Source organism: Arachis stenosperma, chromosome 3 (genome assembly GCF_014773155.1).
Source record: "Arachis stenosperma cultivar V10309 chromosome 3, arast.V10309.gnm1.PFL2, whole genome shotgun sequence".
NCBI lineage: Eukaryota > Viridiplantae > Streptophyta > Magnoliopsida > Fabales > Fabaceae > Arachis > Arachis stenosperma.
The window spans coordinates 83424151-83436433 of NC_080379.1; the positions used below are offsets into that span (position 1 = coordinate 83424151).

The window sequence follows — 12283 nt, forward strand, 5'->3', positions numbered from 1 at the left end:
CAAAATATTAATTGATTTGAAATCAAATACTCTAATTGAAATTATAAGATAACATAATTAATTTTCTTTATTTACAAAAATATTAGTATTAAATTTTGAAATCTCAATTATTTAAACCGAATCGTATAAAATTCTTGTTATTTTATATTTGCTAAATTTTATAATTTAAATATAGAAAATAATTCGATAATTATAAAATCAGATAAAATCTTAAATTATTTTAAACTCAATTAATCAAAATTTGTTTTAATTATCTTTAATAAAATAATTTCAGTGATTAAAATGCTTAATGATAAATGAATCAAAATTAGCTCTAAATAAGATCTTCTAAAATTTCTAGGTCTTACACGCATCACTCGCATAAACGATAACTATAAGAGAAGAATTTCAAAGATACATATAGCAAGGCTTCCGACTCTGCTCGTGAAGCTAGAACCGGCCAAAGCATACGTACATATACAGTCATAAATCCAAAAGAAAACAAAAATAGAAAAATGACAACCTATTTTCCCGAGTCAATCCTAGAACGCCGACACTCAGATTATAATTCTTAAAGAACTAAAACAGAAACGGTAAGCAGGGGTAGACATCTAAAGTTCTTAAGGTTCTAACTCAATCCTAGCTTAATCTCTCAAATTACAATCCACTTACTGTCTTACTTGATTCTAAACCTTACCACTGACTTAACCAGTTACGACCTATGACCCCAATCAAACCAGTTCGGCTTCTGGCCTCTGGCCCATTTTAAATCAATTCAACATTTTCACCCATCCACCACCAAGGTACTCAACAGAAAGACAATCACGAACCCAAGCAAATACAAGGTAAACACATTTAAAGAACAATTACAGCAAGTATCACATTTATCAGTTAAAGAGAATTTATCAGGTGGGCAAACCAAAACAATTATGCACACCTAAACAAAGCAAACAAATGCAACATGATGCATGCCTGTCCTACTGGTCGTTGATATCAACTATCGGTTATGTAGCCATACCCACATGTTCTCAAGCTCAAAAATACACCATGGGGAGAATGCCCAAGCTGACATAGGGAAGAGAAGGACCCAAGCTCAATAATATCCATGGGATAAATCCCAAGTTGACAAGGGGATAAGAGACAACACCCCAAGCTGACATGGGAAAAACAATACCCCAAGCTAACATGGGAAAAACAATATCCTAGGCTGACATGGGGAAAACAATACCCCAAACTCAATAATGTTCAATCTTTAGCTTACATATGCAACTTGGCATACTCGCGACACTACTGCACTTTCTCAATAAATACCACAGGAAAAATCCCGGCTAACATGGAGAAGACAATGCCCCAAGCTCAAGTTATTCAGTCGTTTCTTACAATTTATCATTCTCAATCTCACAGTGATTTATATCTCATCTCATCATTTTCAATTATTTAACATCATTATCAATGTCACTTTACTCTCTTAATTACCTCATATACCATTTTCATCATCTTTATCGAGCAAATACCATCCAACCTCTCACATACTCATTTGATATCCATCATAAGTTTTACTAAGCATTAAACACATTCGTGCATTCCAACCTACCATATAGTCATCTAGCCTATGTTTTCACAGAATATTAAATATTAAAGACAAGAAAACTAAATCATACTTTGGCTGATTTCCATGCAATTTCTAAGACAACTCACCAATGCCTTTTGCCCCCAAACACAGCCTAAGGATCAAGAACTCACCGAAGCACAAGTACTCAACCTCCACCAAGATTCCAATGTCCACAATTTCAATCCCTAATTACATATACACAACCTAATACATATATACATCACATATGAATCCAAATTCAATACCCAATACATAAATTCAACAAATTAACTAGGGTTCAGGATCCTTACCATACCCACAGACCAAACCCAACAGGTTCTGCAAGCTAGATTGAACCTAAAGTACCAAAACCCACAAAATCTCAACACCACTTTTATAATTTTTGAAAATTATAGGGATTGATATGCTGAGATGAGAAATAAAACTTACCTATGAAATTGTTCCGGTAGAATTGTAGAGCTCGATGCGGTGGTCGCGTGATCGCAAATGGTGCGGCGATTAGAGCTCGGAGTGAGAAGATATGGAGGTTGGAAGGGGAGGTTAGGGATTGAGTTATTCTTCGCTTCTCCAAAGCTGTTTGCAGCGTGGATGAAGGGAAGGAGGAAGGGGAAGCTGTGTTATTTACGTGTGTGGGCTGATTGGGTTGGGCCTTAGGCCTATTTTGGGCTCGATTCGGCCCAATCTTGGGCCAAATTTTTTGAAATTAGTATCAAAATTCTTATTTTAATTAGCTTTATTTTATTAAACTATAAAATTAATATTTCTAACCTCTCTAATTAATTATTAATTTATCGACTAATTACTCATTAATTTCTTGGGTTTTACATCCTACCCCCCTAACAGAAATTTTGCCTTCGAAAATTCCGGTTACTAACAAAAATGGTCTAAAACTTTCTCCTTAGCCTCAATTCCTAGTTTGATCCCAAGTTTGATATTAGTATTTACTCTCCATCTTCATATATGCTCCCTCAGATTCAACCAACCTCTTACCATTCATTTTACCATTCTCCCAACGTTAATTCAAACACTAATTCACATTCTCCAGTCTCAAGTATAGAATCATAAACTTAATCAAATTCAAGCCTAACATATACTCGTTTGTTTCACTCTTATCTTCGTCTAAATCTCTCTCAATGATTACAAATTTTCTTACCCTTCAAGAGTTCCATCTAATTCAAGTTAATCTCTAATCATACTCAACTATCTCAAATACTAATCAATTTTTCAATCCCTTAATCAGAGTCAATTCCACGATAACCTAAACCACACACTCACACTTTCCATTTCTGACTTTACGACAGCCCTTGAAATCATTCCTTATCCCAAGTCTCCATTCTCTCGTCTCTACAATTCTAAAGCCACCAAATTCACTGCGCTTCCATAGCGTTACTCTGATTATAAGCTACTAAGATCTTAATCATGCTCCTACTTTGCCAGAATACTCCTTGAATCCCCTCATCTCTCTAACCAGCACTATCGACCATTACTCCAGTTGCAAGAGTTCTATTCCTTCAGTTTCTTTCATCACCAGGTCCATCACCGCCTCTATTATTATTCCAAGCTTGTTGTCTCATCACGTCAGCAATTATCTATGCAGCCGCCCTATCGTCTATTGTAGCACCTCACTCGCGCCCACGAGATACCATTTGGGTCTTGTCCACACCGAACAATTGATTTTAAGGTGATCAGTATTAATATCTAAAGTCTAGTGCTTCGAATATCCCAACTAATGCTCATGAACATTTATGCTATATATGTCAAGCAGACATCCGAAATAGCATATGCACATAGCCAGAGTATGCTCAGAAGCATAGTAAGTCCATTCCCCTGACTCTACAGGAACGAACTGCTCTGATACCATAATATAACACCCTACCACATAGAGTCTTATGCTTAAGTCATAAAGCTGAGGTGCCAAGGTATTACAACGTCTAAAAGTATATATATATATATATATATATATATATATATATGTGTAATAATAGTTGAAAGAAATTTTAACTAGAAGCCTGTGAAGAAGAGCTAAGCAAAGCGTTAAACAGAAAGTCGCATCACTTGTGTAAATGATAACTATGAGAGAAGAATCCCAAAGATACATATAGCAAGGCTTCCGACTCGGCTCGCGAAGTTAGAACCAGCTAAAGCATATGTACATATACAGTTGATGAAATTTATTTTGGTTGGAGATAAGAATCTCTCCCAAAATAACACCAATCTAACCGGCAAGTGCACCGGGTCGCATCAAGTAATAAAAACTCACGGGAGTGAGGTCGATCCCACAGGGATTGAAGGATTGAGCAATTTTAGTTTAGTGGTTGAATTAGTCAAGCGAATCAAGATTTGGTTGATTGATTGATGAATTGCAGAATTTAAATTGCATTGAAAGTAAAGGGAATGGGAAACTAGCATGAATTTAAAGAGAACAGAGATTAAAGTGCTGAATCTTAAGAAACAAGAAATTAAATGGCAGAAACTTAGAGTGCAAGAAATGTAAATTGCAAAATCTTAAACTGTAAGAATTGTAAATGGCTTGAAATGTAAAGGGGATTGGGACTTGGAATTGCAGGTATTAAACAAAGAAAGGTTAAATTGCATCAATCAGAAGAGTAAATGGGAATTGGGATTGAATTAAATTCAAACAGACAAGTAAATTGAACAATTAGTGCAAGAAACAGAAAATTGAAATGGTAAATTTAGATCTCAGGTCCCAGAGACTAGAAAACCGAGTCTAGATCTCAATGCCTTCCTAGATCCAACAAGAACAATGGCAAAGGAATTTTAAATTGCAAAGAGAATAGATGAAGAAGCAATTAACCGAACTGAAAATTAAATTGCAGTGAAAATCAAAAGAGAGATCTAAGGTGAGATTGAAACAAAATTCCTTCAATTCTCCAACCCAAGATCCAAGACAAGTGTAATTGAAATTGAAAGCAATTAAACTAAGGAAATAAAAATCACTCAGGCTCCCAAAACAGAAAAGAAAACTCTCTAAAAACTCTAAAAAAAGGAAGCCCCCTGACTAACTTGAATCTTAGCCTATTTATACACTTTCTTCAATTGATCTTCAAGCCTTGAGTTGGGCCTTTGCTCTTGATGGAATTGGGTTGAAAGAGGCCTTGGTTGATTGCTCTTGAAGTTTGGAGAGAAACCCAAGTGAACCAATTGAACCGGATTTGGGTTTTGCAAAGTTGGATTCAAAGTTAGCCTCAAAGTTAGGGGTCTAACTTTGAGGCCAACTTTTCATATCAGCAAACATCACTTCCTGCCACTCACGTTGGTGCCAACGTTAGGGGGCTAACTTTGACCCTAACGTTGGCCTTGCTTTGTATGCTTGTGGCGCCAACGTTAGCCTCCAAGTTAGGGGGCTAACGTTGGCGCAAACGTTGGCAGCCCTGGAGGAGAGTTCTCATGCCAACGTTAGCCTCCAAGTTAGGGGGCTAACGTTGGCACAAACGTTGGCACACCCTGGGAGCAAATCTTCATGCCAACGTTAGCCTCCAAGTTAGGGGGCTAACGTTGGCGCAAACGTTGGCTAGCCCTGGGAGTGATTTTCAACTTCCAACGTTAGCCTCCAAGTTAGGGGGCTAACGTTGAGGCTAACTTCAAGTCCAAAAGTTTGTGCCAACGTTTGAGGGCTAACTTCAACTCCAACTTCATTCTTCCTGGTTCAATTTCACTTGTTTCATTGTCTTCTCTTAGCTTCTAGCCATTCCTTCTCACTTCAATCCTTTTCCAAGCTTTCTTCACCTATCATAAATCAACCAAACACATCAAAGCTATGCTTGAAATCATGAGATGATCATTCTATCCTAATATGCACCAATTATGGCATCAAACCTCATGAAATTGCATTAATTTATCTATGGTTGATTCAATCAAAGGAAGCATGAAAATCTACCTAAATTAGCTTGCTTAAGCCTCCAGAAAGTGCATAATTTAATCAAAAACAAAAGAAAAAGGCTAGTGAAACTAGGCTAAGATGACTTGTCATCACAACACCAAACTTAAAGCTTGCTTGTCCCCAAGCAAGAAATGAACTATGCTCAAAGGTTCTTTCAATTAAGATGGGTTGAAGAACACTTGTAAAATACAGTGAGAGAAGTGATTAAGTAACAGTGGGGTAAACTCTAAATTATATGCTCAAGCAAGGGTTTCAGTGCTCATTAGTCCTTACATATTGGGAGTCGTAGGTCTTTAGGATTTTCATCCAAATGGTATCATGGAGATCTCTTTATATGTAATCACCTTGAAGCAGCTTATAGTTTCTGTGCTTTGACCTCGACTCTAAGTGTCATGTCTCAAGGCGGCTCTTTAGATAAGCTTTCAATCAATACTCCTAAACCAGTTGGTTTTAAGGTATTAGGTGTTAAAGCACCCCTCAGGATTTACTTGCTCAAGCCTCTTTCCTTGACACACTTCAACCACAAGCATTTACTAGGATAGCAACTCTTTGAGTTTTTGTTTCTTTCTTTCTTTTTCTGCCTAGTAATTGATGCTCAGAGCCTTGGGCCATGTTCTTTTTGTTTTTTGTTTTTTTTTTGTATTTTCTTTTCTTTCTTTTGCTTTGTTTGCTGCTTCTTGGATCAATAGATTTTTGAGAATCTCTTCAATACTTCTTTGAACTTCATGTCCCGCCTATGAGCTCCTATGCAAGTTTTCACAAGCATGCAACCTCAATACATGATCATACAACTAGAACCACCACTTCTCCTAATCTTTTGCTTGCCTCAAAAACTGATTTATTCCTCAATCCTTCTTTTCAAAGAACTTTCATGTGATGCATTCTTGAAAATTGAGTGCAAACAAGTTTTGAAGATAAGAATGTTGTGAATAATCAAGCATCTTGCTTATTATAAAGAAAGACTATGCTATGCAGGCAGGCAGGAATATAAACAGAAAAAAAAATTATATGATGCAGACAAACAGGGCAGATAAGGATACAATCCAACTTTCAATCACAGCAACATTTGATGTAAAATATCACTTAACAATACAACCTGTTGGAGTTCACTTGCTTTCCTTCTCATCATCATCATTGCTAGCCTTTATGTTCATATTGATGATGCTTAATCCCTCCAAAAGCTTGTATGACATTCTGCAATGATATTAAAAGTTGCTTGTTCCCCAAGCACTTAGAAACAGTGGTTAGTCTGCATGATTTATTTGTGGGCTTTTTGAACTTACTTTGGTGTGGGAACACCAAACTTAGTACCTTGCCAATGCATCAAATTAACCATGTGTGAAACTCTTTCTTTTTTTTTCTAAGGTAATAGACTAAAAACTAGAAAACAGCAAGATAATTAACTAGTTCGTCTAAATGCATGAAGCTAGCCTTATGGCAGAAAGTGAGAATGTGTTTTATGATTGGGTTTTGGTGGAACACCAAACTTAGAATCCTTCATTCTCCCTTAGATTGTTTTTGGTGTGTAACACCAAACATAGCTTCTTGCAATCTAGATGAAACTAATTAACAGTTTTATTGGATTAGAAATGAAAAGATGGTTACCTCTGGTTGGGTTGCCTCCCAACAAGCGCTCTTTTATTGTCACTAGCTTGACATCCTCTGTACTTGTTTAGCTCGGATTCTGTGCTTCCTTCTCCTTGTCCCCTTGTCCTCCTAAGTGAAACTTTGCCTGATGATGTTCATCCTGGATGAGTGATTCTTTTCCTTTAGCCATCTTCTCACTCACTTCTGTGATGCTCTTAGCTAACTGTTTCATTTGCCTCTCAATTCTTCCGAATGAGGCCTCATGGTTTTTGCTTATCATCTCTTGATGTTTCATCATTCTTTCTACTAAGATTTCCAGATTAGTGATCCTCTGAGAATCTTGTGAAATTGGTTGGTCGTGGGGTGTTAGGGGTTGGAAGGGTGTGTAGTGTGGGGGTATGTATTGATTGTTGTTGGTATGGTGAATGGTTTGCAGGTTTGGGCAATTGGGATTGTTGTAATTGAAGTCCCCTTGTTCCTGACAGTGAGATTCCTTTATTCCTAGATAAGAATGTGGCTTCCATGGTGAAAATTGTGCCTTCACTATGGTAGAATGGAGAAAGTCAATTTGTCTAGCTATTGACCCCAATTGTTGCTGAGTTTGCTGATGTAGATGTTTGCTTTGATTCATGATTGCCTTCATTCCTTCAAGATTCTTTATCTCCTCATCTGAAGTTGCATTCTGTGGAGTCTCAGGTGAGTGTTGGTTGTTGGCTCTCTTGTTCTTGAGCTCTGTAGTTCCTTGGCCAGCTGCTGTTGCTTTGAAGAGGTTATCTAAGACGTAATCCACTGCTCTCCTTGTTTCTGGGGTTAATCCTACATAGAACGCTCGGAAACCCTCTTTGTCATTTGCTTTCTTGTATTTTTCCCATGGTTTGAACAATGATTCTTCCTCTCCTTGTATGAATGGCTGAACCCCCTCTTTCATCTTGACGTTTTGTTGGGATGAGGAGAATTTGGTCAGAAATTTGGTAACCAATTCGTCCCAACTAGTAATACTGCCCTGGGGCATAGTTTCCAGCCATTGTGCAGCTTCATCCCTTAGTGAAAAGGGAAATAACGAGAGCTTCCAGGTGTCATGATTTACACCTTCGAGATTGACAACACCACAAGTTCTCAGAAAAGTGGATATATGCTGTTTAGGATCCTCCAATGGACTTCCACCATAGGAGCAATTGTTCTTGATTAGTGTAACGAGTTGTGGCTTCATGTTGTGGTGTTTTTCTTTCGAAATTTCTTCTTCAATGATAGCCTTCCCTCGTGCCTCTCTTTCTTTCTGTGACATAAATCAACAAACGGAACACACAGTGGTATTTTTGGAAATTGAGTGTAATCAGCTGAGACAAATCTTCAAACAGTTAGTGGGTTTAGTTAAAAATTAAAGAAAAAGTGCTTGATCTAAACTACCACCTCACTTAATCATTGTCAATCTAATCAATCCCCGGAAACGGCGCCAAAAACTTGATGAAATTTATTTTGGTTGGAGATAAGAATCTCTCCCAAAATAACACCAATCTAACCGGCAAGTGCACCGGGTCGCATCAAGTAATAAAAACTCACGGGAGTGAGGTCGATCCCACAGGGATTGAAGGATTGAGCAATTTTAGTTTAGTGGTTGAATTAGTCAAGCGAATTAAGATTTGGTTGATTGATTGATGAATTGCAGAATTTAAATTGCATTGAAAGTAAAGGGAATGGGAAACTAGCATGAATTTAAAGAGAACAGAGATTAAAGTGCTGAATCTTAAGAAACAAGAAATTAAATGGCAGAAACTTAGAGTGCAAGAAATGTAAATTGCAAAATCTTAAACTGCAAGAATTGTAAATGGCTTGAAATGTAAAGGGGATTGGGACTTGGAATTGCAGGTATTAAACAAAGAAAGGTTAAATTGCATCAATCAGAAGAGTAAATGGGAATTGGGATTGAATTAAATTCAAACAGACAAGTAAATTGAACAATTAGTGCAAGAAACAGGAAATTGAAATGGTAAATTTAGATCTCAGGTCCCAGAGACTAGAAAACCGAGTCTAGATCTCAATGCCTTCCTAGATCCAACAAGAACAATGGCAAAGGAATTTTAAATTGCAAAGAGAATAGATGAAGAAGCAATTAACCGAACTGAAAATTAAATTGCAGTGAAAATCAAAAGAGAGATCTAAGGTGAGATTGAAACAAAATTCCTTCAATTCTCCAACCCAAGATCCAAGACAAGTGTAATTGAAATTGAAAGCAATTAAACTAAGGAAATAAAAATCACTCAGGCTCCCAAAACAGAAAAGAAAACTCTCTAAAAACTCTAAAAAAAGGAAGCCCCCTGACTAACTTGAATCTTAGCCTATTTATACACTTTCTTCAATTGATCTTCAAGCCTTGAGTTGGGCCTTTGCTCTTGATGGAATTGGGTTGAAAGAGGCCTTGGTTGATTGCTCTTGAAGTTTGGAGAGAAACCCAAGTGAACCAATTGAACCGGATTTGGGTTTTGCAAAGTTGGATTCAAAGTTAGCCTCAAAGTTAGGGGTCTAACTTTGAGGCCAACTTTTCATATCAGCAAACATCACTTCCTGCCACTCACGTTGGTGCCAACGTTAGGGGGCTAACTTTGACCCTAACGTTGGCCTTGCTTTGTATGCTTGTGGTGCCAACGTTAGCCTCCAAGTTAGGGGGCTAACGTTGGCGCAAACGTTGGCAGCCCTGGAGGAGAGTTCTCATGCCAACGTTAGCCTCCAAGTTAGGGGGCTAACGTTGGCGCAAACGTTGGCACACCCTGGGAGCAAATCTTCATGCCAACGTTAGCCTCCAAGTTAGGGGGCTAACGTTGGCGCAAACGTTGGCTAGCCCTGGGAGTGATTTTCAACTTCCAACGTTAGCCTCCAAGTTAGGGGGCTAACGTTGAGGCTAACTTCAAGTCCAAAAGTTTGTGCCAACGTTTGAGGGCTAACTTCAACTCCAACTTCATTCTTCCTGGTTCAATTTCACTTGTTTCATTGTCTTCTCTTAGCTTCTAGCCATTCCTTCTCACTTCAATCCTTTTCCAAGCTTTCTTCACCTATCATAAATCAACCAAACACATCAAAGCTATGCTTGAAATCATGAGATGATCATTCTATCCTAATATGCACCAATTATGGCATCAAACCTCATGAAATTGCATTAATTTATCTATGGTTGATTCAATCAAAGGAAGCATGAAAATCTACCTAAATTAGCTTGCTTAAGCCTCCAGAAAGTGCATAATTTAATCAAAAACAAAAGAAAAAGGCTAGTGAAACTAGGCTAAGATGACTTGTCATCAACAGTCATAAACCCAAAAGTAAACCAAAATAGAAAACTGATAACTTGTTTCTTTGAGTCAACCTCTAAGAGGGACAAATATAGAATACAAGGTGGAGATCTTATATACATACATAAATATAAACAAAGATATGATCCCGGGTCCCAAGAGTTTTTTGCTTTATTAGCGTCTCCAGAATACAGAGTGGTGCTTCTCAACCTGCATTTGAAAAACCATAAATATAGAAAGGGATGAAAACCAGGGGTACTCAGTATGGTTAAGATGCCCACATATATAATAAATAAGATCCCGGAAAAGCTAGAGGCAATCCTAGAATGTCGACACTCAGATTATAATTCTTAAGGAACTAAAATAGTAACCGTAAGCAAGGATAGATATCTAAAGTTCTTAAGGTTCTAACTCAATCCTAACTTAATCTCTAAAATTACAATCCACTTACTGTCTCATTTGATTCTAACCCTTACCACTGACCCAACTAGTCACGGCCTATGGCCCAAATCAAACCAGTTCATCGTTTGGCCCAAATAACTCAACCCAGCCTCTTGCCCATTTCAAATCAAATTAACATTATCACCTGTCCAGCACCAAGGTATTCAACAAAAAGACAATTACAAACACAAGCAAATACAAGGTAAACACATTTATAGAATAGTTACAGCAAGTATCATAGTTATCAGTTAAATAGAATTTATCATGTAGACAAACTAAAACAATTATGCACACCCAATCAAAGCAAACAAATGCAACATGATGCATGCCCGTCCTACTGGCTGTTGATATCAACAGTCGATTACGTAGCCATCCCGACATTTTCTCAAGCTCAAAATTACACCATGGGGAGAATCCCCAAGCTGGCATGGAAAAGAGAACTCCCCCAAGCTCAATAATCCCAAGTTGACATGGGGGAGAAGAGACAACACCCCAAACTGACCTGGGGAAAATAATACCCCAAGCTGACATGGGGAAACCAATACCCCAAGCTCAATAATGTTCAATCTTTAGCTTACATATGCAACTCTGATATACTCGTGACACTACTGCACTTACTCAATAAATACCACGGGAAAAATCTCAGCTGACATGGGGAAGACAATGCCCCAAGTTCAAGTTATTCAATCGTTTCTTATAATTTATCATTCTCAATCTCATAGTGATTCATATTTCATCTCATCATGCTCAATGATTTAACATCGTTATCAATGTTACTTTATTCTCTTAATTACCTCATATACCATTTTCATCATCTTTATCGATCAAATACCATCCAACCTCTCTCATACTCATTCAACATCCATCATAAGTTTTCCTAAGCATTAAACACAATCGTGCATTCCAACCTACCCTATGGTCATCTAGCCTAAGTTTTCACAAAACATTAAATATTAATTACGAGAAACCTAAACCATACCTTGGCCGATTTCCACGTATTTTCTGAGACAACTCACCAATGCCCTTTGCCCCATACACAGCCCAAGGTTCAAGAACTCACTGAAGCACAAGTACTCAACCTCCACCAAGATTCCAATATCCACAATTTCAATCTCCAATTACATATACACAACCTAATACATATATGCAACATATATACACCCAAATTCAATACCCAATATATAAATTCAAGAAATTAAGTAGGTTTGAGAATCCTTACCGTACCCACGGACCAAACAAACCAAACCCAACAAGTTATGCAAGCTAGATTGAACCTAAAGTACCAAAACCCACAAAATCTCAACACCACTTTCATAATTTTTGAAAATCATAGGGATTGAGAGGCTGAGATGTGAAATGAGACTTACCTATAAAATTGTTCCAGTAGAATCATAGAGCTCGATGCGTTGGTCGCTCGCAAATGGTGCGGCGATCGGAGCTCGGCGTTAGAAGATATGGAGGTTGGAAGGGGAGGTTAGGGTT

At 37.7% G+C, this 12283-nt stretch overlaps 1 protein-coding gene across 1 annotated transcript; it reads right to left on the bottom strand.

Moving 5' to 3' along the window:
* Positions 1-7164: 7164 nt before the first annotated feature.
* Positions 7165-8364, bottom strand: LOC130966335 (uncharacterized). The gene has a single exon (XM_057891124.1). The coding sequence runs from the start codon at positions 8362-8364 to the stop codon at positions 7165-7167; it is 1200 nt and encodes a 399-aa protein (XP_057747107.1).
* Positions 8365-12283: the final 3919 nt, after the last annotated feature.